We start from the raw sequence: 26635 nt of genomic DNA, 5'->3' as shown, positions 1-26635 counted from the left end.
TCATACAGCGAGGTTGGCTTGGTGTTGTAGATGCGACCGAACGCAAGATCGAGCAGGGGAGCTCTCTGTAGATGCCCCGCGGAACTTGGCCTGGGTACGTACCGACTGATCGAGCACCGGCTTGACAACCTCAACTTTTACAGTCAACCATTATAAGAAAGACTTCAAGGCTCCTTGTAGACCAAATCACAATTTTCATGGCATTTGGTTTTTTTTCTTTAATTTTCAGGTATGCGACGGAGTCTTGAGCTGACAGAAACCCGATATTGACCGGCAATGGATCTCATGATACCCTTAACAATCAGTTTGGTGCTCCAACGCCAGACGACAACAAGAACCAACAGAGCTGATGGGGCCTATTGTACCTTTCTTAACCATTCGGCCGAATTTCAGAAATGACCCTTCAGTTCAAGCTAGGCTGTGCCTACTCTGCTATAACTCGAAGAGCGCCGAATCTAATCTAGTTCGTCCTGCAGCCAGGTTTTAATCACCCACTCAGTCCTCCTCAACTTTGATATGCAGCTCCTGTAGCTTTTCATAAAGGGCCGGTATGCCTTTCCCAAACGCAAGTGAATGGGGAACCTCCTCCAGAGGGTGGGCTGGTCCATAGCTGACATTCTCGACAGTGACCAGCAAGTTGCGCACAAAGTTGCCATCCCACAGATTTTCTCGCTGAGGGTAGTTTCGTAGTACATCTAGAGCTTTCCCTTGAATGACGGGGTCTTGGCAAGTGACAAGGATGAAGTAGAGAGGCGGTATGATACCAATGTCGAACGTAAATGATCGGGGGAGTGATCCCGTTTCCCGCTGCCTGGCAACTAGCCCTTGTTGCAGCAGGGTAGCCAAAGACACAAGTTCTGCGTAATGAGCAATGACGGCTCGCGACTGCTGCCTCTGGTGCGGTTTCTGATGCAATGTCTGGCATATGAGACGCGCGCACCTGTAGTGAAGCATATCGAGGCAGATGGAGTAATGCTCTTCGGTGCCGCTCGCGGGCGCTTGGGGCGTCTCCATGAACCGTTGGAAGAGACCAGTCAAGTGGTCGCCCCTTTCCATCAGAATCTCGTGCCGACGATGCGGCACCGGTTGAGCCCAGAACTCGTCATCGCCTTGCTGCTCCTTTGTCAGCCAGACGAGGGCAAATACATCGCGGGTGTATTGCACAATAGCCCGGTGCGCATCAGTAATAGTCTCGAACTCGTCCAGCGCTGTGCCGTCGAGTTCTCGCCCCTCATACAGCTTGATAGCGATGACGGGTTTGAAGTTCTCGGCGAAAAGCGCGCAAGAGACCTCCCAGGTGGCGAACAGTCTCAGGATGTAATCCATTGCCAAGGCATCTTCTGACGAGTCTGTGCTAGTATGAGCTGGTGCGGTTTCTCGCAGCTTGTTGAGCGTGCTCATGGGTAGACTTTCAACTATACGCAACCCATTTGACAGATGCGTCAGCGCCGGCCGCCAGTTATTCCGCAGTGACTCGATGCAGACAAACGATACGCAGCAGAGGAGGGTGACGGTAATTCGGTCCTTCATTGGGACGTGGGCATAGCTCGAGAGCTTGGACATGGCAGTGCCGTACTGTTGGATAGTGAAGATTTCGAGCTCGCGAGGGGGCAACCCTCCACCTCGAGGGAGGGCTGTCTGATAGATATGATACGCAGAGCCAAGGGCGACAATGGCATGCTTCACGGCCTCATCTGAATGGCTGAGCTGGGTTGCCATTCGACTCCAGAAATTGGTGAGGTTCGTGACGTGGTTGCAGAGGCCGGCTTCCGCCATGCGGCGGAAGCGATGGAAGTAGATGCGCTCCGTCTGTGTACCGTCAATGTCGGCGACGAGAGGACGCAGCATTCGAGGGTTTTGGCTGTGAGACCAGACTTGGATGAAAAGGTTCTGAGGAACCAGGGCAACACTGCTATCTCTCGGTCGAACCGGCATGGTCTTGTCATAGCCATCGCAAGCCCGCCCTGTTGACGTGCAGCGCGAACAAGCAGGCCGTTCCTCTCCGCATTTGATGCGTCTGATTCTAGGTGAGCATATTTATTAGTACCAGCGAAAGGCAAATCACAAGTCGAGGTCTTACTTGCTGCCACCAAGTCAGCTTTACATCAGTCTAAACAGTCCCAAGAGACTCACCAAGTCAGACAACCGGTTCGCACCTTGGGCTTACTCGCCCTTTTGCGTTTTGCTGTGATGGTCGCCTGCTCTAGTGCCGGCATGGCATTGCCGCTCTCACACGACGTAGATGCCATTGAACCATGAACAGGTTGCGTCTGGTTCTCGTTGGCAAACTTGGTTAGACCAGCTAGTCCTATGCCCTGCTGACGAATACTGAGCCTTGCTCCGTCCCTCCTACCAGCGAGATGTCCTGGGTCAAGATAAGCTTAAACAGATCGACAAAACCCAACTGTTCATGTCAATCACAGAGGCGTCTGGCAAAAAGCTCCTCCTCATCATCCATGCCCGATTGGGCAGCATCAGCGGCGTGCTTGATACCACAATGCCAACGTCGTGGCTAAGATTAAGGCGGACGACGCGCAAATTGTAATGTTGTCGACGGATGGGGCGAGCTCTCAAATTAGGTTGACTTGACTCGGGCGTTGCTGGCGTGGACTTCCTTCATTCCGTGCCCCACCAACCTCTCCGACCCTCCGTCAACAAAGGCCGGTGTTGGATACCCGAGCAATGGGATTAGAAGTATCCGGATGTGAGGAGTTGCGACCAGAGGTAGAGGAGATGTAGTTGTGTTCTCACTCGAAGCTCAGAGTCGAAGAAGAGAATCTATACATAGAAGGCCGCCGAGAGAGCTATTCCCGTTATGGTCTAGAAGGTTCTTTAGCCGTGCTGCCCACCCCGCAACTGACCCTGATCGTTTTGCAGTGATATTTAGCATTCAGTGATACTTTGTTTCTTCACGTCCGACTCAGTGTCACATCGTCTCGCAATAAACTCTTCGAGAGCCGGATTATGGGGTGTGCAACGAAGCTTTACCATTACCGACTGTGCTTTCTCTATGTACTGTCGGTTCCGTATTCACAATCTGATCATTATCATTACTCCACCCTTTTCTACGCACCCATGTCGCCCGGCCTCAACTGACTGGCCCGCTGCTTGGCCCGCTGCTGCTTCTTATTCTTCTTGATGTTCTTCCACTCCATGAATAAGGCGCACACCAGCGTCGCGAGAGACAGACCCATGCCAGCCAAAAAGATCCGCGTGCAGGCGTAATTGTATGCCTGGACCACCACGCCCAAGAACTGCGCCGGCACAACGGTGTGCAAGTTGGTGGCGCCAGTGTTGATAATAGCCTGCGCGGACAGGCCCGGAATGCCCGAGAGCTCCGACACGAGCAAATTGCTGAGGATGGACTGCCCGACCGAGACGAAGATGGCCGCTCCGAGTTGCTGGGCAAAGAAGCTGATCGAGACACCGGTTGACACATCCTCCTTGGGGAGGACCGCCTGCACCGCAAGCCCAACGGTCTGCATACCGAAGCCCAGGCCGAATCCAGTCAGGAATTGGTAGCCGATCCAATGCCCGGAGCTGATGCCTGGCTGGAAAGTGCTCATCAGGCCCAGGCCTACGGACATGATGCATGGGCAAAGAATCATGGACGGTACGTAATATCCGATCTTCTGTGTCGCGCCACCCGAGATGATGGAGGATACCACGATGCTGAGGACGAGAGGTATGGTGTAAATTCCCGAGTTGACGGGATTGGCCCCCTGCACGGCTTGGACTGGTGATTGGTGTCAGCGCTCTTCTTCACGACCAAGGTAATGGCATCACTTACACCAGATGGGCAGGTAGTATACTGCCAGCATCATTGAGCCGGCCAAAAATAGCATGAAGAACGCACCCGCCAGCATGGTTCTCTGCTTGATGATTCTGACAGGCACAGTGGCGGTCTTGGGCATGAGGACCTGGACGGCGGCGAACGCCATGAACGCAACCCCAAAGATGACAAACAACGCGATGATCCGGCCATCGTTCCACGCATACTTGGAGCCACCCCACTCCAGCGCCAGAAGAATACACACGACGGATGGGACGAAGAAGAGCGTACCCAAGGGATCCAGCCGCTTAATGTGCTGGAGCAAAGTCGCCGGCTCTTGGGGCTGCCGCCTAGGAGCCTTGAGCATGAAGAACAGGAAGACGAATGCCACGCCTCCAATGGGAAGGTTGATGTAGAAGCACCACCTGTTCATCGTTAGTCGCGCTACAACGTGAATGCTCCTGGGGTTCAGCATACCTCCATGTGACGTTGCTCGTAAAACCACCGCCAACCAAGGGTCCAATGACAGACGCCAGGCCAAAGACCATACCAAAGATGCCTTGGAACATGGGTCTCTTGTGCAAAGGAATCATGGGAATCATGACCATCATCGCTCCCGTGAAAATGCCAGCCGAACCGACGCCCGCAATGGCTCTGCCCGCAATGAGGACCGGCGAGCTCGGCGCAACACCGCAGATGAGCGAGCCGATTTCGAAGATGAGGATGCTGCTAAGAAATGCTCTGAACCATCATGTTAGACATGCCGGGTGGGAGCCGGGGGGAGTGGTACTGACCCTCTCAGATTGTAAAACTTGTAAATCCTACCAAAGACCAACTGCGACGCAGCAGTTGTGAGCATGTATGCCGAACCGTACCAGCCAATATCGCCCAGGCTCTGAAACTCATCAGTAATGCGAGGAATTGCCGTGGCAATGATTGTGCGATCCAGAGCAACGAGAAACATTGCGACAAAGTTGGACAAGATGACGAGCCAGAAGGTGATGGTTTTCGGTTTGAAGTTTTCCTCGGCTTCATCGAATACTGGCGATGGTCCCGTGGGTGGTCCTCCCTCGAGATCGGCCTTCTCATCGACGTCTTCGTCGATATCAGGCTGCTTCGACACATCGGCATGGCTTTCGTTTGCTGATATCGCCGAGGACTGGACTGTTGCTTTCTCTAGCGGCCTCTTACTCTCAATCTCAGACTCGATGGGTTTCTCCTCGGATGACTTGTCTTCCTGCCGCTCGTCGCTCTCTCGCGGAGTCAAGGTCCGAGTGGAGCTGTTTGATGTTTGCAGCTCGCGAGTCTTCTCAGAGGCGGCATCGCCCTCGACGGGCTTCGCAGCTACGTCGGCCATTGAAAGCTGTCGTGCAGTTTGACGAGCAACAGCGGCTGGAGGTTGAAAAAAAAAAAATCCCAATTTTTTTTTTTTTTTTTTTGAGTGAAGCTACGAGGTAAACAAAGATTGCAGCAACAAATCTTAGGCTTGGCAGCGGGAAAATGTTGATTAATGGAACTGGCGAGGAGCTAGAGGTTCGTCCGGACTTTCAAGCGCACGGTCAGATCTCAAGTTACAGATCACGTTCGGACCATGAGCTCGTCTGGCGGGAATAGAGCCACTAGGACGGGGTCCTGGAGCTAGAGCGAGTATCGCTATATATGGCGAGCCTGGCATCCTATCCTGTCTTGCCTTGCCTGCACGCAGACGCGGTGACCGGCCGCAAGTGACAGGCAAAGGAGCGCGCGACGCGAAGCCACGCACCGCCATCATAGCCCGCATAGGATGTCTCACAAGAAAAGTCATGACGAGATCCAGAAGCTGACTTGCCAAGGCCGATGGGGATGTCCAGAGGAGGATCATTTGCCCAGCTCGCCCTCCAGGCTCTGGGTCTTTGGTTGTGTACGGACATGGCGTTGCAGTTGCTCGGGCACCGGAGGTCGATGTTGTGTCCGGGTAATGCAGGGCTTGCCCACTTCTGGACTAGTGCCGGGTGCTCGGGTATCTCCTGGCAATTTCCAGCTTATCTAAGACCCTCTGTGACTTAATATAGCCGAGACGCTTGGGCCAGTTTCGACCCCTTGCAGACGCAGCCAACGGGGTCACCACGCGCCGATGCCACCTCTCTCGGTCCCGGGCAGGTAAGCTAGCTGACCGCAGTCCCCGCTCCCTCATCTCAGTTTTGCCCTTTACGGTCTCACCACGAGAGCAGCCGGGCCCAGGTTTGCAAAGAGTCTCAATTACTATCACCGGACCGGCGAGTTTACAGTAATGTCGTTCGTCTCATAGGCTGCGCGTCCCCGTATGTGGCCTTTGCAGACCCGTCTATCCGCCATACTCTCTATCATACTTTGATTGCTTTGTACGATTTGTGATCCGATCCGATCGCCACTGTCTGCATCTCTAAGCTCCTTCCTGCTCATTCCCAGTCTATCTACACTGCCTTGTCGCACTTCACCCGGCGGTTCTCATCTATCCCGGAAGCGTCTTATACACCATCATCTCAGTAGTGTCTCGGGCAACAATACAGCTTCCTTCGAAGACACGACGTGGATTCAATCTACCGAGGACCCTGGCAAGTACTTGGCGGCATCTGGAGGCCGCTCTTGCTTTTTCATTGGGCCTCTTACTCTTTAGACTCATATGCTGCATCCCGTCAACGTTTCGCCCGCAAAATCACCCCTCGGATCCGAGTTGGGAACAAGCCAGCCGACAAACACGTCTGCAAGGTGGCTGCCGTCACGTCCCTTTGCATCCCAAAGGCGAGCGGCATCCACATAATAAACCATGTCGGGAGAAGCCCAGCTCCCACCCCAGCCGAGGGCAGTTCCTCCACCCGAACCCGACCCCATGGCAGCGATGAAGCTTACTAGGGGGACCTCGTGTGTGCTGTGCCAGCAACGAAAAGTCCGCTGCGACAAGAACAAGCCGTGTGCCAACTGCGTCAAGGCCCGGGTAGAGTGTCGAGTGATACCACCGCAACCACCTAGGCGGCGGAAGAAGCGTCTTCAAGAACGGGATCTCGTCGACAGACTCAAAAAGTACGAGTCACTCTTGGCAGAGAATGGCGTCAAGTTCGACCCCATCGCCGCCGAGCTCAAGGCCGGCGATAGGAACTCGACACATATTGACGATGACCATATGCTTGACGAGGATGCCGACCTCGCCAACGACTTTGAAGGGCTCAAGACCTCTCCCGAGGGGAGCACATCCCCTTCCGTGGCAGGGAGCCGGAGATCGCAGTCCGATAAGTGCGGAGACCTACTACCCCTCCATGACACTTGATCATGGGCTAACTTAACCTTGACTAGACCATATAGTAAATGGTTCCCCTTTCACAAAGAGGTTTGCTTCCCTTGCCTGCTGACCTCGGAGCACGTCTAACTAGAATCACAGTTTCGAGCCAGCGAGGAGTTGCTGAGAGACTCATCGGAAGACGAAGTTGACGGCTCAACCATCCACCACGCTTTTGACAAGATGTACGACGACCAGGACGGCTTTCCGTTCATCGTGGGCAGTCGAAATGCCTCTGTGACGCATCTCCATCCATCTCCTATTCAAATCTTTCAACTTTGGCAGATCTACATTAACAATGTCAACCCCCTTTTGAAAATCACACATGTTCCAACGGTACAGGGCCTCATCATCGAAGCCAGCGCCAACCTAGAGAAGATCCCAAAGAGCGTCGAAACACTCATGTTCGCCATCTACCTGATGGCAATCACCTCTCTCGAAGATGTCGAGGTTATAAAGATGTTCAACGAGCCAAAGGCTACCGTCCTGTCAAGGTTTCATACAGCGCTTCAGCAAGCCTTGGTGAACGCAGGCTTCATGCGGACCAATGACACGATGGTCCTTCAAGCCTACATGCTCTACTTGGTACGTTGGGAATATTCCCCTGTTGGAGAAACAAGAGGCTGACAAGCTAGATTGCTGTTCGCATGTTCGTTGACCCGCGACAAATATTCTGTCTCGTGGGGATCGCCGTGAGGATAGCCCAACGGATGGGCCTCCACCGGGACGCCGCCGCGTTCGGCTTATCACCATACGAGGTCGAGCAACGCCGGCGACTGTGGTGGACCATTGTAGGCTACGACCGCCGCATAGGGGAGATGACGGGGTCGACCGTGACGGCCTTGTCCACAGTCGCCGACTGCAAGCTGCCCCTAAACATCAACGATACAGACCTCCACGTGAACGGCAAAGACGCGCCAACGCCGCATCAGGGCGTGACAGAAATGCTCTTTGTCCTCATCCGGACAGAGCTTGCCATGGCCATCAGCAGCGACACACTACGCGACGGCCAAAGACACGGCGACAAGGAGAAAGACGCCGGCTCCGGCCCGACGGCCCCGCCACGCCCCGTTTCGATTGTGCGCATGGCCGGGCAAGACCAAGTCTACACTCTCGACGGCTTCTTCGCGCACATTGAAGGCACGTACCTCAAGTGGTGCGATCCCAAGATACCGCTACACTTCTTCACCCTCACCATGACGCGGCAGTCGCTGTGCAAGATGCGCGTCATCTCGTTCCTCGTGCGCATGGGCAACGGCGAGGCGACGACGCTGGCGGACCACGAGCGCGACACGCTCTTCCTCGAGGCCATCCAAATGATTGAATACGACAACGTCGTCCAGGCCGCCGAAAGCCTGCAGGGGTACAAGTGGTACACGTACCTCCATTTCCCGTTCCCGGCGTACATGTTCTTGGTCACGGAGCTGCGCCACCGGCTGACGGGTATCATGACCGAGCGGGCTTGGGAAGCCATCGCCGAGAACCACGACCGGCGCGGGCTGATAAGCACGCTGCATAGCCCCATGCACATTGCCTTCGGGAACCTCTTCATCAAGGCCTGGGACGCGCACGAGGCCGGGCAAGAGCAGATTGGCAAACCGGTGGATGAACCCATGTGGATCACGAGGCTCCGGCAGCGGGCGGAGAAGATGGGCAAGAAGCAACACGGCGGTCGTCGGTCCGGGCCGAAGATGGGTAGCGGCGGCGGCAGCGGCGGCGGTGGCGTCTCGCAGCAGGCGTCCGCGGGCAGGGAGGCGCCGGTGAATAGCACGTCGCAGCTCGGCGGGCCTATGCAGCAGATGCCGCAGAACATGATGATGACGCCGCCGTCCGTGACTGCGGGCACGCCTGTCATGAACCCGCCGCCGTTGGAGGCCGCCGTCATCGACATGGACTGGAGCTACCTAATGCAAGGGTACGAAATGGACACGTACGGATCTTTTGTAGGGGGAGGAGGCTTCGGGGGCTTTCCAATGGGTGGGAACGGCATGGGTGGAGGGCCTCCCGACATGATGGGCAACGCGGACGGTAGCAACATGTTTGGAAATTAAAGGAGGTGTATGTGAATGGCCGGCTATTATCTATCTGAGCCTAAAGAAAAAAAAATCTTGATTACGACTCTATGATTCCATGTGCCCAGCGATAGCATTGTAAGTCAGCAGCTCAGCAACCACTGGTTCGTCCGACCCACGCATCGTTCGTGACCAACTTCTCCGTAGAATTACAGGCGGGCATCGTGAGCGTGCGGTTCCTCTCCTCGTAGATGTAGCCGCAGCTCTGGCGCCGTACGTAGACGTAGCTGATGTTCGAGCCACCGGGAAGCTCGACGTCGACGCTCCAAAGCGGGCGCTCGGCGGTGTATTCGGAAGCCGACAGGGGCTGTCCGTTGTCGACGTTCCAGGAGCCGAGCTCGGCAATGTTGCCGAGGAGAGAGATGCCTTCTCCATAGTACGTCGTGGCATTGACGAGGAACGTCACAGGCACGGTGCAGGAACCTGTGACGTTGGGCGCTCCCGCGGCGATGGCGGGGACGTAGGCGCCCGTCATCGACGAGGCGGCGCAGGTGGACGGGACCTTGGACGAGGCGGGCACCCAGCTAGGGGGTAACTGGCCGGCGCGGCGCTCGGCCATGGTGATGAAGGCGACATAGGACCAGGTGAGGTCGCGAGCCGAGGTCGGGGATCCGTCGTTCTTGTTGAACTGCTCGGCGAGGGAGCCGTTGGCGGGCGTGTACTTTTGCGCGACTTCGACAAAGGAGTCGGCGTAGGCGTTGACGGCCTTAATGACGCTGGCGTAATCCGTAGATGTGTTGCTGTTCTTTTGGTAGATTGTCTCCTTGGCGGTTGGGTACAGTTCCTTAAAGAAAGGGAGGGACGTCGCGTCGATCTTGATCTGGCCATGGGCGTTCCACTGTGCAACGGCATCGTAGAGGAACTCGGCGGCGCCGAGGGTGATGAGATACCTGGCGGTAGGTTAGCTCCCACGTCGTGACAGTCCGGAAGCGCGAAAATCTTGCCAAGGGTTGCCGTCAAAGTAGATGTCCTCGATATAGCGGCCAAGAGCAACACCCTTGCCTTGGGCGATTCCCTCGTTGATGGGGTAGAGCTTGGCGTTGCGGAAAGAGTCAACCCAAACCTTGAAGTTGCTCAAAGACTTGCTGTGGCACGGTTGGATGGACGGATCCTCGCAGGTAGCCGTGATGTCAAAGATGGCAATCGAGCCGAGCATGACGTTGGCGTCCTTGCCGGAGCGCTGCGTCTTGGTGTTGACGTTGGCAACGTAGTACCCGTCCTCGTCGTTCCAGTAAGTCTGGAGAAAGCACAAGACGTCCGGGGCCAGCTCGCATCCCGTGCACTTGACGCCGAGCGACTCCGCCAGTGCAGCACCCTCGACGAGAGCGCGATATTGGCTCTGGGTGGTGAAGAAGCTGGAACCATTGACCTCCTCCCACAGGTCAAAGCCGGTTGAGTTCCTATTGTTGTGTGAGCGTCATTCATGGAACGAGATGTGACCAAGAGCCTTGCTTACCAGTACTGGCCGGTATAGGATAGATCATTCGAGATAATTGGCCAAATGATATCCTTGGCCTTGGCCTGTTGTCCATTGTCAACGAGCCAGCGGGAGTAAGTGATGAGCGCGATGGCCCTCAGCGACGGACCGTCTCTCTGCGGGCGACCCCATTCATTGTTGAAGCGCGAGCCATCGACCAGATACTTGGGCTCGCCGAGGCCACGACCGGATGGGAGAAATGACCCGGAAGGGTTGCTGACGGTCTGTAGGACGGCCTGGGATTTGTAGTAGTCCTCGATGTGAACATGGAGCTCGTCGTGCCCAAGAATGAACTGGTCGACAATCATCTTCATTGTCAAGGCGGCATCACGAGTCCACGTGTAGAAGTCTGGAACAGGTCAGAAACGGAGCAAATTCTCATGGCTGAACGGACTTACAGTCGGGGTCGGCCTTGGACGGGCTGGCAACGACGATGCCAGCGCTGGCGCCTGCAACCGAAGCGCCGTCGGCTCCAATGTTGCTCAAAACGCCATTAAGCGCAATGGTTCTTTGACTGGAAATAAAGTCATTCATATCTGCGGCGGCAACATTGGCCACGTTGACAGCGAGGCCGACAGTACAGAGCAATCTCTTTATCAGACTCATGTTTGACACGTTGAGGATGACGACCTTGTACTTCCCAGGCCCTTGAAGTGTCCGTAAAAGTGCTGGGCTGGGCTTCTAAGGTCCACGACGGAGGTACAGGAGACTCTTATACCCCAAATGCATCCCCGAGACATGTTCGTATAGCAAAGTGCGGGTCGAGCTGGGCACAGAACAACAAGAGGAGCTCTCGAAGCTTATTGCTGGCATCATCGTGCTGTAGACCCCTGCGTGTTCATCCCAAGTCGAACGCGAACAGGGATGGTGTCTCTTGGGTAGCATTGGGAATAGGGGATCGTCGTGGATCCGTCATTTCCTTTCAGAGGCTGATGAGGGCTGCTATGGGGGAGTTTCTCGAACAAATGCGTGTAAAACTCAATTCAGTCATGGCAAACCAGTGTTACCATAGAGCTGGCAGCCACTAGCACACTACCTCTTTGCTGTGAACTTGCGAAGTGTGAAGGGGAAGAACATCGTTGCGGGCCGGTGGTCGTGCAGCATGCCGCTTTCCAGGCTCGGTTAGGCTGGTCGGCCGTGGGGAAGCAAGTCCGCTCCCCAGGTCTAGCCCAAAGGATGACAATTGTGCGGGGAGCGGCCAACTCACACAACCTCTTCTGACCATTGGCGTTGTCTCTGATAGTCACAATCACAACCTCGCCACCAGACCATTTGAGACGGTTTCCAGGTGATCGGTTCGAGTTACTGCAGGATTCCGTACGTGAATGCATAAAAACACTGCCAAGGACCGCCTACTGTAAGTCTTCAGCCTGCATGGCTCGGATGGCAGGAGTTCGAGGACACTCGCTTTCGGGATTTCCTTTACAAACGAGCTGTCAGCGACACCCTCCAATCATTCGACGATGTGGGCTTCGTTCCTGTGCGTCTTGGTCTGTTTATTCGGCCATGTCCACACATTGAACTCAACGAAGAAAGCCTGTATTGTCAACCTGCCTCTGCCATATATGCCAATCTACAAGCTAATCAGTTGGCTCACTGCCACGGCCTACGCCTCTAGCTTCTGGTTCCTCCCGACCCCTTTTCATACTGAGTCACTGTCTGACTAGCCAAGCTTCTGCACTCTCACCCAGAGGTCAGACTGGATGAATATGCCGGCCGAGAATGAGCTCCATGACTTGGCAGGGTCAACCAGGGCGAAGTCAAATCGTCGAAGAAGCTATACGTGGAATTAGACTCTTACATGCAACTTGGAAAAGTCATCGCTGCAACTCACCTCCACAAACACCTTGTTCAACTCCATGAGAGCGACCGTCTTGCCCAAGCACTGCCACTTGCCGTATTTGAAGACCAGTTCCCACTGCGCCGTCATTGCTTTCAGTTCGTCCTCGCCGGCTTCAAGCCACCGCTCCGGCCGAAACACGTCGGCATCCGGACCGTACACGGCCTCGGAGCGAAGCACGCCAAATGCCGTCCAGCCAATGTCGGTGCCTTCGGGGATGCTCATGCCGTGCATGAAATCGCCACCCGCGGGCACCGTCGTGGACATGAGACCTGTGACAGGAGGGAACACACGCAAGCCTTCCTTGATGACCGCCTGCAGGTATTGAAGGCCGCCCGCCTCTCGATTGGTCACGGGAGATGATATCGCGCCCGAATTGGCCGCCTCCCGCACCTCTTCGGCGAGGTTCGAGTAGCATGAAGGAGACGTCATCAGGTAGAGCATTGTAGTTCGAATGGCGGTCGCCGTGGTGTCAGACCCGGCTATGATCTGGACCAATGTCTCGCCTTCGGCCTCCTCTCGAGTCAGGCCGTGTGCGAGGAACGATCCAAGCATGTCTCGCCGCTTCGCCGTCTTGTCCGACATCAGTCTCTCCGCCACGACCTTCTTGGCAACACTAGCATCAGGCGAGATTGGTCAGCACTTGCATACGAAGACGACAGAAAGAGAAAGGGCTGCCCACGCAATGAACTTGCCGAATCCCACGCGGTCGTGCTCCGACGGCATGGCCCGGCGGAATAGGGGCGACTGCAGCAGCTTGGCCAGGTGTGGGAATACCGAGAGAATCATCATCACAGGCATGCTCTGTTCCGTCATCTGGATGTACTGGTGGACGTCGGCGTCTTGCTCGACGTACCCGAAATGGTAGCCAAAAGCCAGGGAGGTGATGATATCCAGCGTGAGATATTGGACCTTTTGGCAAATGTCCATCGGACGAAAGGCACCGGCAGTGGATACATATCGCTCCTCGATGAGTCTGATGAAAGCCTGTATCTGTACGTCGATGGCGTCTTCGAGACCTTCGTTCTCCTTGCCCGAGTACTAGGGCCAATGTGAGTATGGCGAGACGCAGGCGTTAACAAAGAGGTGTGAACTTACGCCAATGGCCATCTTGGCACGCAGCTCGTTATGCTCGTGATCATCTCTCATGGAGATGAGGTTGTCTCTCGTCGGGTCGAATCTGACAGCCTCGTAGAAAGCGCCCTTGCGGTATGGCGAGCGGACCGCCCACATGCGACGAAGGATTTCCGAGTCATTGGTTACCAAGTCGTTGGGTCCGATGCGGACGACCGAGCCTAAAGCATAAAACTCCCTGTCAGCAGCCTGTCGAAACAAACAAACACGCCGTTTGTTCTTGTTGTTCCCTGGCTGGCTTGCAGCGGCGGCATGTGTGTCTGAGACCCTATGGGCCACGGAACAAATTATCCGGCTGGCAACCAAAAGATGGACGTCCAGGTATCCAAGGCGTTCCTGGAATGAGAGGGATGGCAAGAGCTCACTTACCATACTCATCACAGGCTCGCTTGAGAGCGAGATGCATCTGCCCACCCAGTGTGTTACGTAGCATCCACCACTTGCTCAAGGCGGCACCTGGTGGCCCGGGGATGTGTCTGAGACGGTTCCATGAACGGTAGCTCAAGGATCCTAGATATAGGAGAAGGGCCGTAAGGAGCAGCAGAAGCGGGCTCCAGACGTGGCCCGAGAGCTCCTTGATGGCGGTCATAATGTCTCGGGTTGAAGACGATATGATTGTTTAGCGGTTGGCTGCGATGGTTGGTGAGTGAGTTTGTAAGATGAAAATAAAGAGAGAAATGATGTTGAGTGAGCCTGTGGAAGAAACCTGAAGGGGGGGAGGAAAGGTCGGTTCGCCCAGGCAGCTGGGTGGATCTGAACGATGCGGCAACCTCTACGGAGGGCAACAGCGTAGAAGTATGCGTAAGTCAGGCAGGCGGCGGGCGACGAAAGCGCCTTCCCTTTGTCTGATCCGATGTGCACCCACAGAAAAGCTTCTGTAGCGGAGGGCACCTAAACAGCAAGCAGCACGCAAAGAGAAGCTGCGGTTTTGGCAACCTGGGTAGGTAAACAGAGACGCCGTACCTACGCCCTTCTCCGATACCACCGCCGCCCTTGACCAAGTGAAGCTAACGTGGCCCAGGAGGCACCTCTTTGGTGCGAGATGGATCGAGGTATCAAATAAGACGACGAGAAGAGAAGGAGAGAGGTGCGGAGCGGCCCATAGCTTCCCCCATTCACCAAAACGACAACGTCTCGTGGCTCAAACCCATCTTCCACCCCAGTCTCTGCCTCCTTCTTTCCACCCGCTGCGTCCGTCGGTGATCTTCCTATTCTTCAAACGTTCTGGCCAAGGGAGAGAAATATGAGCCGTCATATGCAGCGTCCCGCTCCGCCCGCACGAGATCAGGTTCCGGCCAGAGGCGACTATTCACAGACATTTCGGTGAAGCAGACCGATGGCATCTCGACAACCCCCTTGTCCAGCCAAAGCCTGGTGTTTGCGGGGAGGGTGTATTCAATAGGATCCCAAGACTTGAACCCCTCGACTGGGCTGTCCATCCAGATTGGCGTCAACCAGTCATCATGTACTATCACCAGCCCAAGACTGCGGTAGATGGACAACATGGACAGGTTTTACCTTCTCAAGCTAAAATTCCTTCCTGCATCACTTAGACGATAAGTCACGTACAAGGGTGGTCACAGTCTATGTGAGATTCCCCGTGGGCCGTTTTCCCCATTACTACCCGAGGTCCCCTCCCGAGCCGGATTACAGCCACTCCAATTTGGTCACACCGGTGCTCAAAGAAAGCAATCAGCCCCGGCAATGCCCTCGACGTGGTTATCGATGCCTCTCTTCTACTATTCCACCAGCACTCTACCACCTACACCTCTCTGACGCACATGTCCAGCATCACGCTAGGAACTCCGACAGCTGACGGCGGCAACAAACCCGGTTGTATTTACCTGTCCACCCGATGGAATGCATGATTCCATGCAGGCATCCGGCCCTCGGCGAGACGGCCGATGACACGATGCAACACTTCCCGGCTTTCAAAACGCCGCAATGTCGGCCACAACCATGTTCGTTCCCTCCTGTGGAAGGTGTGATATCCTAACTGGGCATTGACAGCTTCTTCAGTGGACGCGCAAGTATGATCATGACAAACTCCGGCTGTGGCTGACGCAACAAGACTGGCTGCATGTGTTTTGTGTAAGGCACTGTTCACGCCAACACACACAGTGTTGTTACTGCCGCTACTGTATGTTTGTGCTGTTGATGACCAAAGCCACTTGCAGAAGGCGCCAAGAACCTGAAAGGCGTTGGATCAAGCTTTTCTGTTGGAGCAAGGTGCAGAACAGCTTGCTATCCAGGCCGGCGAGGCTCCCAATAGCAAATCAAACAGCCTCACGCACCTTTGACTGCTGACCGTGAAGTGCTGCGTGCTTCGTTGAGCCGACTAGGAGAGTATTATCGAAAGCACGCCGCCTCTGGTGACACGGAGCCGAAGGCTTGAATGACAAGCAAGCCGCTTGTTTGTGTCGCCTCGTCAGAATTACCCTATCCGAACAATCCCCTCGCTGGCGTGGGTGTCATCCGCCATCCTAGCTCGACTCTGTTCAAAAGACGTCTTGCGGCGGCAAAGAATATCAAGCTGATACCATATTTGATGCTGTAATTCCTGGTTCTGGAGTTTTCTATCTGTTCACTGGAACTGCGAAACACAACTCGACTGCAGACCATCGTGTTTCGTCGAGCGAGCCCATCACCATGGCCGAAAGAGAGCCTGATGCGATGCATCAAATAGACATCATTTTTCCGCATGGGACCAACATTGACCTGGAACCAGATGAGGTCAGCATTCGAGAACCGGGCGGGCCTGAGCGTTGGGATTCCGAGGGCATCTAACTAAAGTCTATCCCAGGATATTGACGACGCCGAAATGCAAAGCCTCGGGGGCAGTGATGTCGACTCTGCAATAGGAGAAGTATGCCATTCGGGGCGTGTACGAGGAAAGCCAACGCTTAAACAGACTGGCAGTCAGAGGCAGGGCCATCCTCAACCGCATCACTTCGTTCGAGTATAGTACGGGCACGCGAAGAAAACGGTCGGATTTATCACGGATACAAGGACGGGAAATACGTCTTGCCCACTGATCAGGTATGTTTTGTCTGTACAAGCCAGATGAGCTGTTCTAAGATCTGATTTAACTCGTTCCCGTCAAGCAGGAAGAACTCGACCGACAAGGTACGCCTATCTTCGGAGACAGCTTGGAATATGCCACTTTTGACTGCCCGCAACAGCATTTCAATATCAACTTTGCCAGTTGACATTTGAGAACAAGCTCAACTTTGCCCCTGTCCACCACCCCCACAGAGTTCTAGATGTTGGGTGCGGCATAGGGCTGTGGGCAATAGACTTTGGCGAGTAGCCCTCCACCTCTTTACCATGGCCACCCCAACATACCTGCTGACCGCAAGAAGGCGAGGAGCATCCCGAAGCCGAAGTCGTCGGCGTAGACCTCTCGCCCGTCCAACCCGGCTTGTGAGTCTCGGATGACAAGAAGAGCTTGAATCGAATCTGACCTCGCTAGCACACCGCCCAACGTGCATTACGAGATCGACGACCTCGAGGAGGAATGGAGCTTTTCTAGAAAGTTTGACTATGTTCACTGTATGATGATGACGGGCGCTTTTAGGGATTGGCAAAACTTCCATCAACAAACGTTTGAGTATGTTCTTCTCAGCCCAGCCCTGTAGACGCCCTCTCAGCTTACATGGTCTTCAGCAACCTAAATCCTGGAGGATGGTTCGAGATCCAAGACATCGACTTTCCCATGAGGTGTGACGATGGAACAATACCGCCAGACTGCGACCTCGGCAGATGGAATGAGCTCATGATGGAGGCCGGCCAAAGGTCGGGCTTCCTCCTGGATACCTGCGGCAGGGCGGCCGAGATGATGACCAACGTCGGATTCGTCGACATTGTGCGGATCCAATTCAAGTGGCCAATCAACCAGTGGCCGCGCGACGTCAAGCACAAGACTCTGGGCGTCTGGACAGAGGCCAATTTCAGCGTTGGGCTAGAATCCATGACGTTGGCACTTTTCACTCGCTTCATGGGCTGGAGGAAAGAGGAGGTCTGGGATTTTAGCGCGAATGTCATCGCGGAGTGGCGTGATGTACGTAGGCATGGGTATTTTGACGTGTATGTAACTTATGGAAGAAAACCATAATGATCCGGGGCCGGAGTGTCTCTCGCTTGAATGCAAAGAAGCCTTACAATGTCGTGTTTGCCGTCGACTGGCGCCAAGCCAGCTTTGCCATCTGCTTGCTTTCTCCCTCGACCGCCATGAACACGGTCGCGGCCGAGTGACCATGTGCATTCTGTCGCCAGGCGGTGGTGCCCTGACTCGACTAGGAAGCGTGCCGACACGAATGCTGTCAGACGTGCGCGTGCGCGTGTCCGTACTCCCAGCAAGTGAATACGCCGCACAACGTATGTGGTGTCACTAACGTGGTCACTAGCGTGAACCACAAGTTCAAGGGTACGAAAATTCGCACCGGGACGCCACAGCCTCGCCGCCACTTGCCACGGCTGCATTGCCTGAGCTGCTGCGGGCAATGGACCCTTGGGCTGGCTCCCGTTAAAGGAGGTGGTCATCTGAAGATGTGTGGGCGCGTTGAAATTGCAGCGTTCTCCTCAGGCGGGCGGCTTTTGGGCCCAGACGGAGATCCACGGAAGATATCCATGTATGCGTGTGTCGTGGAACGCCTTTCGGATGTCCTGTTCCATGGTATCGGCTTCCTGCTTGGTTAGGCCCAGCTGCGACCATTTGACGAGCACGGCGCGGACGAGCTGCCACAGCACATCTTTGCTCAGAAAGAGGCCAATCTCGCGCTGTTGGCGGTCCTTGGCCCACGGTCCAATGGGCAGCTTGAAGAACCGGTAGTGGATGTTGACAAATCCGGCCTCGCGTAAGATATCCGGCAGGATATCGGGAAACTCCAGGTCCCAGCCGTAGTGCGTCTTGAAGGTGCTGATGAACCTATCCATGAATTTGGCGGGTGCGTAGTCTTTGGGTAGCGTATTATCGTCGCACCCGATTCTGACGCCTGCGTCCTGGAACTCGATCCAGCCGCCTGGCCTGAGATTTCTATGAAGACCGTAAGAATTAGAAACTTGGCTAAGCGAGCGGGCGGGAATGACGAGGGGTCTTACTGGTACGCCGAATGGATGACCTTGACTGGTTGTCGCAGAGTCACGCAGACCGACCTCATGTGGATAAAGTCCAAGTTCGCGTACAGCGGTGACCAGGTTTCTTCAATGTCATCAATTCTCCAGTCAACGTTTTGCGGCGCGTAGCAGTTCTGGATGGGCGATATATCTACACCGATAACGTGTGCACTAGGGAACTTGTCCGCAACTTTGGTGAACGGGTCAGAGTTTGGGATTTCCAAACCGACATGAAGGCGAGGACTTACTGTCAACCGCCCAGAGACCGGTGCCGGTGCCGACGTCCATAATCTTTTGCGGGTTGCTGCCGATTGGTGAAAGGTAGTCGTTCTCGTCGAGAAGGCGCTTTATCAGCTGGTGCTTCATCTCTTCACGGAACTGCTCCGTCTCATCATTCGGAAGTGGATAGATGCCTTGTAGAAAGGACTGATAGCGTCTGGCGATACGCAAGACCTTTAGCTTCCTTATCCCAAGTCTAAGAGGGACTCAAGGCGTGGGCTACGCACCTTCCACCCTCGTGCGAGTGCTTCATCACACGGGAAGCGAGTGAGGTAAAGCCCGAAGACGCAAGGGACTCTCCATAGTCTGATCCTCCGTAGTCTGATCCCTGAAAGCCTTCTTCTTCGTCCAACGTGTCTGGTGGAGCAGGCTCTATGGGCTCGCTGTTGGTCATGTTCATGACGGCGACGCCTTTTTGGCTTTAGACACGATCCTCAAGGGAGACTAACGGCCGGCAGACCGGTGGGGGGTTGTATGACACCGCTCGCGTGAGACGGTTCACCAAGTTTTGAGGTGGGAATGCCTCCTTGGTAATGGGATAGGAAAGGCTTTGCGTCAACGGCCAAGGGCAATCTCTAAGTATCGGTGAGTATTAGGTGTGAGCCGCACGACGGTAGAGGAAGTCTGCTAGGTTTTGCGGCGCATTCCGAGCCTTCTCCACCGAATGAACCGACGATGGACGAAAAGGACAAGCTCGAGATGGTCCACAGCATTGCCAGTCTTGCAGACGACTCGGTTGGCAAGCCAGCTGGCTGCACGCAAGAGGAAGCACGAACAGTCGGCGTTGGGATGGGGGATAGAAGAAAGTATGGGCGGCGGGAAAAGGGTTGGGAGAACCCGGAGTTGAGGGACTGACAGTACCTGGTACTAGGGATCAGATTCGTACCAACAGGATGGTAAACCAATCACCAGCAACTCCTACCCCCTCTCTGCAGCTGTTGGTGCTGGTGCGAGTGTCCCAGATGCGTCCACCGGTGGTGGCACAGAGGTAAGCCGGTGCCAACGGGCTGGGGCGGTGTGAATGTCCGGTTCCAAGCCTGCGGAGAGCCAGAGACAGTGCCGCATGCGGTGCCGGCGGCGGTACAGGGCAGAAGGCCGTTGGAGACTGGGCTGGTCCAACGGCGAGGTTACAGCCGTCTGTGTGGGTAGGCGAGGACGTGAGCGAGGCAAGGTTATGTATGATGTATGATGTCGAGGGCGTCAGTAAAGCTTGGGGGGGGGGGCAGGGAATTCTGCAAATGCGGTTCCCAGTCAGTGTGATGGGGGCGGTCTCTCGCGAGCAGAAGCAGGGGATCGAAGCTTTGCCGTTTCGAGGAGGTCGCGCATAAGCAGCCTGCAGAGTCTGCTTCGGTCTCTTTGCGCAGGTAGGCAGAAGATGGCGGTCACCACATGAGCAAAGCGCGTCGGTACGAGCTGTGGTGAAGTGATGCGGGGTGCTAATGTGGGATGTGGCGTGAAGTCTACAGCGACGAACTGGGATTGTCTGGTGCGATCTATTTAGTAATCTGCAAGGTATCAAGGTATCATGCCTCGAGCAGACAAAAGACCGGACCACGCCAATCGCGGTTTCCGAGTACCTATAGCCCACGATGCTATCACGTAGCACCGAAGGGCGCCATTGGAAGCTACTTCGGACGACAACTCCGTTAACCCCGTATTGAAGGGCCGGCCCAGGCTCACGGATATGTAATGCGGAGTACCTATCCGTAACCAGTCATAGGCAACGAGAGGACGCTGAATAACGAATGTCCGCAGGATAGACTACCTAGGTAGCCGACCAAGTGGAGAGGTTATGGAGCGCCTGTGCCACTGGACTTGTCGGGTTGTATTTGCGAAACTTGGTAGATTGAGAGGCAAAGAGAAGAATACGATAATGCACGGAATGGATGAATAGAAAGTGGCATGGGCTTCCAATGCCATGGTCCATGTATCCGTACCTACCTAAGGTAATTGAGAACCCTAATGTCCTCGGCGGCGTTAGGACAGACGACAGCGAGTGGGGCTACGTTTTTCCATTGTCCCGCGATCGCTTGATCCGTGCACTCGGCCGGCGGCACGATCCACTTCTTCCCGTCGTTTTAACAGGTTCCCAGGCCAGCACGTCGCAAACAGCTAGTTAGCGTATCTAAACGCGTCGCTAAAGTCTGGCATACCGCGTTCGCGCGTCACTCCCACTTTGCACTCAATCACTCGACTCGGGCCTGGGCCACCACACAATACCTTGCCATTTTATTAACGTTCCCATGAGGTAGCCTTACTTACTGTTTGTTACCCACAGTCGACTCTTCTGCGCTTTTGATATACCCCACGCTAAAGAGTCGTCCCATTCAGCCCCCGAGCCTCAAACCTACGCTTCTCACGGCTCGCAGTCTTCACCTCTCGCTCCTCGATCACTCGCCGCGACTGTCACCGATCTCGTGCCCGGCGTCGGCCATTGTACCCGCCGCAGAGCCGCTCCGCCTCTCCCAGCCGCGTCTGTACGAGAGAAAAAAACCTCTGTAACCCATGAAGCCGCTCGATACACACCGTGGAAACGCGTCAAAATCCTCTTAGCCATGTATCTTCCACGGTCTCTAATATCCAAGCTTTACATGCACCTCCAAAACACGCGGCACCCGTTGTCTCCGCCTGTCCTCATCCTCGTCGCCCTCGAACCCGATGCTCTCTGCGCATGTCGAATCCTGACCCGCTTATTGAAGCACGACTATATTCCCCACAAGATTCAACCCGTCTCCGGATATGCCGACCTCGAACGCGCGGGTCGGGACTTGGTCCAGCCCATGATGGAAACGCAAGGAGGGAGTGGAGGAGTCGTTGTGTGCCTCGGCCTCGGCGGCATGGTCGATCTTGGAAGCCTACTCGGACTGGAACCTGAGGGAGAGGAGGTGACTTTTGGCGGTGTTGAGGTCTGGGTCATGGACTCACACCGTCCGTGGAACTTGGGCAACATATTTGGCGGCTTTCCACTGGAACCCGCTGTCGAAGAGGGGGCCTCGCTCCAGTCCCGGTCCCCGTCAGGCGTAGTGGCTGGTCGGATTGATCGCGCCTATAAGCCGGGCAAGGGGGGTATTGTCGTGTTCGATGATGGCGACATTGAGGATGAACTCGGTGCGGAAAAGGAAGCCTACCTAGCCTTGCTCGACATGCCCGAAGTCGATGATGACGGTGAGGATCTGGACGGTCACGAAGACGACGATGATGCCGAGGACGAGGACCTTTTTGAAGAACCAGCACATGCTGGTCAGAAGCGAAAAAGCTGGTCGGACCGAGACGAGGAGGACGAATCCAGCGACATAGACGACAGGCCGCATCAGCGGAGAAGAAGCAACTCTGTGAGTTTCGACGAGGCCTTTTCTTACCCAACAAACGCTAACAGACATCAGTCTTCTTCGATTCCCTCATCGCCAAGACGGCCAGTTCACCGAGGGCTCGTATCTCTCCGAGACGCCGGCGTAGTTCTCTCCAGCGACCCCCTGGAACCTCCATCGGCTGCCCAACCACCGCCCGCGCCGTCTGCGAGGGTCTTGCGGCGTCGCTTGTTACGTTTGCGGAGAGAGAAGGAGACCGTCCTCCGCAAATACTACAAGATCGGCGCTTCCTTCTCCGAGCCAATATCCTCAATGATGTACTCCCTCGCTTCGGAGCTCGGTCGGGATGACAATGACCTCTTGTGGCTCACCATCGTCGGCGTCACTTCCATGGAGTTGTACGGCAGGTCATCTGCAGGTATCGCGGTCCCTGTCCGCAACTCAGACCGGGGACAAGGGAATGGCTGGATGGGCGTCCGTGGCGCACGTATCCGCCAGCTGCTAAGAGATGAAGTTCGACGTCTGAATCCGCCCGAAGTCACCCGCGGCCGCCCGTCTGCCGCCGAGAACTCTGGTATCATTCCCACTACGGCCCGTAGCCCCGAGGACACAAGCATCAGGCTGTCGCCAGAGCCCAAGTTTCTTCTCATCAGACACTGGAGTCTCTACGACAGCATGCTGCACTCGCCATACCTCTTTGCCCGGCTCAAGACATGGAGCGATACTGGCCTGAAGAGGCTCCATAAACTGCTGGCCAAGATGGGTGTCAGTCTGGTCCAGTGTAAGCAGAGCTATACACACATGGACATGATGCTGAAGAGAGAGCTCCGGACAAAGCTGCTCAAGTACGCGTCTCTCTACAACTTGGACGACATGGTACCTTCGGTCGACACGGACGGAAGAGACCGCGCTGGCGCAAAGGATGGCTGGGGCTTTGTGCGGAGCTGGGGCTGGCGGGCAACTCTGAGCGCGCAAGACGTGGGCGTGGTCATTGGTGCTCTTCTGGAGGTGGGCAAGCACAACGATGTCGCCGAGCTCACGCAGGCACCAAAGGACCAATTCGAGGATGTGGACGACGAGGAGGTCGTCGTTGCGCAAGGAGAGGAGTGGGTTGCGCGTTTCTGGGAAGCATACGATGCTCTGGAGGAGTAAGTAATCCCAAGGCACTCCCAACTAGCCCCTACTGACAGCCGGCAGCATCGATGCTCTCAAAGCAGGGTTGCCGACCGCCCAATTTCTCCACCGTGCAATCTACCGCACGGGTACGTCACTCATCAACAAGAAACAGATCAAGCACCTGAGAGCATTCCGCATGTGCGTGGTCAAGGAAGGGCCCGACGTCCCAGTCTTTGGTCACCCAGCCGCGCTCACAAAGCTTGCCCTATGGGTCGGTGAGGCCCTCGTCGAACAAGAGAAGGATACCACGGGTCGTCTCTCCCACGGTGGACGCGGCACACCTCTTGTTGTCGCCAGTCTCAACGATAAGCGCGGCGTTTATCTGGTTGTCGGCACTGGGGGCGGCGGCGGCCCAGATACCACTTTTCTCGACCGCGAGGCCGCCAAGAAGCGACAGGCAGCCAAAGACGAGAAGGCCAAGCAGCGGGAAGAATCAAGACGCAACAAGCAAAAAGTCCGCGACGAGAAGCGGGCAGCCCGTCGGGCGGCGGGGGGTGATGATGCAGACTACGACGAGCTCGACACCGAGTCGGAGGCATCTGACGGCTCGGACTCGGATGACGACGAAGAGGAGGAGGAGGACGCCAAGGAGAGGGGTTACGGCCTCAACCGGTTCGGATCGGCGTTCCAGGAGGTCGTGGCGGAGACCAACGCTCGAGTCCGGATAGACAGCTTCGAGCACTGCGTGGTGGAGGTGAAGAAGGAGGATCTGGGAGGTTTCCTAGAGAGCCTCAGCATGAAGACTGTTGTCGGATAATGGATACAAAAGCATATGTGGGTGGTCCAGGTTGGTTTTCGTGGGTGCTTTCATCATATTGCGGGCAAGTGTCTCTTTGCTTTTTCTCTTTTCTTTTTTTCTTCTTTTTTTTTTTTTTGGCGATGATGGAGGCAGGCATCGAAGGGACTGGTTCTGGGAGGAAACAAGCTTCATGAGACATGGGCATCGAATCATTGTGCTTTTTCGTAATTACACCATTCTCGTTTGTTGCATGTAGGGTTGGGTGGGAACAAGTCAATTGTCTTGGCCGTGGCGTTTATATGGCAGGCTTAACGAATCACCACCGTCTTCACCTCCAATGGGCGTGACACAAAAGCATACACACAAACTATTGAATGCCTTGTCCTTTTTCTCTGTGCGAATCAGGATGCATTGGTGATAGGGACATTGTTGGAGCAGTACCGTCGTTACGTGAAATGTATTCAATGTATCAAGGTGTTAGAGAGAAAAATTTAGGGCCAACAACCCAACAGACAGTACGATGTGATAGCGAGGGCGAGCTGATAGGATGGGAATGCGAGCCGAGGTGTAAGCACCGGGGATAGAGGCCTTTTGTTTTGACCATCAAGAAAGACTTGTTGCCGCGTTGGGTGCTCTCGTCAGCACTCTGAATCCCTCCTCTCACCTTTCTTAAGAGCGCCGATGCTGGAGGATCTCTTGGTTGGTGTTGCGTATGCGCGCCTCCGCTATGGATGAGAGATTGGATGGGAAGGGCATTTGTTATACGTGGATAAGGCTCCTCGCCATCGCTATAAGATGAGACCCTCACCATCGGTCTTCGTCTGAGTAGGTGGCTCTCATCTGCCTCACATTACTCGATATCAAATCATGTCAGGACAAAAGCCTTGGGCCGACGGGCCTTTTCAGCTCATTAGCAGCACCCGCGCTGGATCCAAAGTAAGTGCTCTCGAGGCTCCCTCAAAGTCCCGACGAAAGCTCATCACCAACTACGAACAGAAAGGGGTCAAGACCACAGGGGTGAACCGCTTAGCTGAGGACATGACCATCGTTCACAACTTCATACTCCGGATCATCAACACTGTCTACTTGCAATGCATCAACGTGGAAAAGTCGCCCGACGACGTCCAGGACTTTGTGTCTTATGCGATGGAATGGGGCAAGATGGTGGAGGAGCACCATGAAACCGAGGAGACGGAGGTTTTCACCGAGATCGAGGAGTTGGCGGGCGTGCCGGGATTGATGCAGGCCAACGTCGCGCAGCACGAGGCTTTTCATGATGGTCTGCACGCATACATGAGCTACTTGGAGAAGGTCCAGAAGGGCGAGGAGGCGTACAACGGAGAGAAGCTCAAGCGCATCATCGACTCGTTCATGCACATCCTACGAGAGCACCTCAGCGACGAGATTGACACGCTGCTGAAGCTGGAAGAGTACGACCGCAACTGGGAAGAGTGGTATGAAAAACTCATGAAGAAGCTGCTCGGCAAGATGGGTGATGCCGAGCTCAAGGTAAGCAAACGGCCTCCTTCCCGATTAGCTTGTCCCTGCGAGAGATGTCTTGAGGATTCGATAGCGGAACTGGACTGACGTATTCTGGTACGGCAGACGACAATGATTCCTCTTCTTCTGACAAACCGAGACAAGACGTTTGAGGAAGGTGTTCATGCGTGGTGGCCTCCGGTGCCGTGGTTCGTGTTTCTGATGATGCGTTGGTTCTACATCCCAGCCCACAAGAGCTGGTGGCGGTTTTCTTCGTGCGATGACCGGGGCGCGCCAAAGGAGCTTCCTTTTGCGTGATGGGTCTTGGGGAATCGGGGGCGGCGTTGGTGGTGGAGTTTCTCGGTGACAGAGTGGGCGAGCCTCATCGATCTGACGAGGAGGGCCCCTTATGGTGCTGTCCAGGGCGCAAGGTAGTTCAGATTGGTGGGCTGGCTCTGCTGGTCTGTCTAGTCCAAACCTGGGGTGAAATCTGAGGATTCGCGGCAGGCTAGCTGACAAGGAGTCCCAAAGCCAATTTGGCATGTGGAGGTCGTCGTCTTGGAGGCGTGTTGGAGCTCGGGATCGTGATGTGGGCAAAGGCTGTGAGAGGCCTTTTAGAGAGACCGAGTGCCAGTGTCGGAGCACGTACTTAGGCGCCGGTTAGAAAGGTACACGACTTAAGGCAGGTAGGCACGGTAGGCACCTTACAATTGACACTTGGCAACGTCATGCGGGCACATATCCCAGTTGTTATCCACACCGTCGTGTATGACTATTCCGAGCAGAGAGGGAAAGTGAGCCCTGTGGTAATCGTGAAGTCCCGCCTAATGAAGCTCAGGTAGGTTCTCGGTTGGGGGCTGAGTTCAAGAGTCGACCTCCTAGTGGGCGAAGCGCCAAGCCCCTGCCTCTCAAGGTCGAGGTTGACGACCACTCACCGTCCGGGAGCTGCACG

At 55.3% G+C, this 26635-nt stretch overlaps 9 protein-coding genes across 9 annotated transcripts; 4 read left to right on the top strand and 5 right to left on the bottom strand.

The window, feature by feature from the left end:
* Positions 1–495: 495 nt before the first annotated feature.
* On the bottom strand, positions 496–2348 carry CORC01_03205 (C6 zinc finger domain-containing protein; the record flags this gene model as incomplete). The annotated part of the gene is made up of 2 exons (XM_022614855.1): positions 496–1964; positions 2168–2348. Coding segments are annotated over 2 exons (1650 nt in total), but the record flags the coding sequence as incomplete, so codon positions are not given.
* A 717-nt stretch (positions 2349–3065) lies between these two features.
* Positions 3066–5129, bottom strand: CORC01_03204 (major facilitator superfamily transporter; the record flags this gene model as incomplete). Its single annotated transcript, XM_022614854.1, has 4 exons — positions 3066–3736; positions 3791–4197; positions 4250–4513; positions 4567–5129. The coding sequence occupies 4 exons, from the start codon at positions 5127–5129 to the stop codon at positions 3066–3068; spliced, it is 1905 nt and encodes a 634-aa protein (XP_022478590.1).
* A 1428-nt stretch (positions 5130–6557) lies between these two features.
* On the top strand, positions 6558–9115 carry CORC01_03203 (fungal specific transcription factor domain-containing protein; the record flags this gene model as incomplete). The annotated part of the gene is made up of 4 exons (XM_022614853.1): positions 6558–7021; positions 7082–7115; positions 7167–7649; positions 7700–9115. 4 exons carry the CDS (start codon positions 6558–6560, stop codon positions 9113–9115), a joined length of 2397 nt encoding a protein of 798 aa, XP_022478589.1.
* A 112-nt stretch (positions 9116–9227) lies between these two features.
* Positions 9228–11219, bottom strand: CORC01_03202 (glycosyl hydrolase family 15; the record flags this gene model as incomplete). The annotated part of the gene is made up of 4 exons (XM_022614852.1): positions 9228–10026; positions 10057–10536; positions 10593–10962; positions 11012–11219. 4 exons carry the CDS (start codon positions 11217–11219, stop codon positions 9228–9230), a joined length of 1857 nt encoding a protein of 618 aa, XP_022478588.1.
* Positions 11220–12276: 1057 nt separating this feature from the next.
* CORC01_03201 (cytochrome P450) lies at positions 12277–14176 on the bottom strand (the record flags this gene model as incomplete). The annotated part of the gene is made up of 5 exons (XM_022614851.1): positions 12277–12390; positions 12448–13069; positions 13136–13494; positions 13552–13748; positions 13957–14176. The coding sequence occupies 5 exons, from the start codon at positions 14174–14176 to the stop codon at positions 12277–12279; spliced, it is 1512 nt and encodes a 503-aa protein (XP_022478587.1).
* Positions 14177–16236: 2060 nt separating this feature from the next.
* CORC01_03200 (methyltransferase domain-containing protein) lies at positions 16237–18116 on the top strand (the record flags this gene model as incomplete). The annotated part of the gene is made up of 8 exons (XM_022614850.1): positions 16237–16320; positions 16391–16453; positions 16507–16626; positions 16695–16713; positions 16950–17010; positions 17060–17197; positions 17254–17647; positions 17994–18116. 8 exons carry the CDS (start codon positions 16237–16239, stop codon positions 18114–18116), a joined length of 1002 nt encoding a protein of 333 aa, XP_022478586.1.
* A 52-nt stretch (positions 18117–18168) lies between these two features.
* CORC01_03199 (methyltransferase domain-containing protein) lies at positions 18169–19381 on the bottom strand (the record flags this gene model as incomplete). Its single annotated transcript, XM_022614849.1, has 4 exons — positions 18169–18622; positions 18688–18892; positions 18951–19138; positions 19209–19381. 4 exons carry the CDS (start codon positions 19379–19381, stop codon positions 18169–18171), a joined length of 1020 nt encoding a protein of 339 aa, XP_022478585.1.
* Positions 19382–21536: 2155 nt separating this feature from the next.
* On the top strand, positions 21537–24222 carry CORC01_03198 (CDC45-like protein; the record flags this gene model as incomplete). Its single annotated transcript, XM_022614848.1, has 3 exons — positions 21537–22313; positions 22365–23437; positions 23487–24222. The coding sequence occupies 3 exons, from the start codon at positions 21537–21539 to the stop codon at positions 24220–24222; spliced, it is 2586 nt and encodes an 861-aa protein (XP_022478584.1).
* An 849-nt stretch (positions 24223–25071) lies between these two features.
* CORC01_03197 (hemerythrin HHE cation binding domain-containing protein) lies at positions 25072–26001 on the top strand (the record flags this gene model as incomplete). Its single annotated transcript, XM_022614847.1, has 2 exons — positions 25072–25713; positions 25810–26001. 2 exons carry the CDS (start codon positions 25072–25074, stop codon positions 25999–26001), a joined length of 834 nt encoding a protein of 277 aa, XP_022478583.1.
* Between the last annotated feature and the right edge of the window lie 634 nt (positions 26002–26635).

The sequence above is a fragment of the Colletotrichum orchidophilum genome (genome assembly GCF_001831195.1).
Source record: "Colletotrichum orchidophilum strain IMI 309357 chromosome Unknown Scaffold_19.1, whole genome shotgun sequence".
NCBI classification, from domain to species: domain Eukaryota; kingdom Fungi; phylum Ascomycota; class Sordariomycetes; order Glomerellales; family Glomerellaceae; genus Colletotrichum; species Colletotrichum orchidophilum.
The sequence above is the reverse complement of the archived record's forward strand: the minus strand, read 5'-3'. Positions and strand labels throughout refer to the sequence as shown.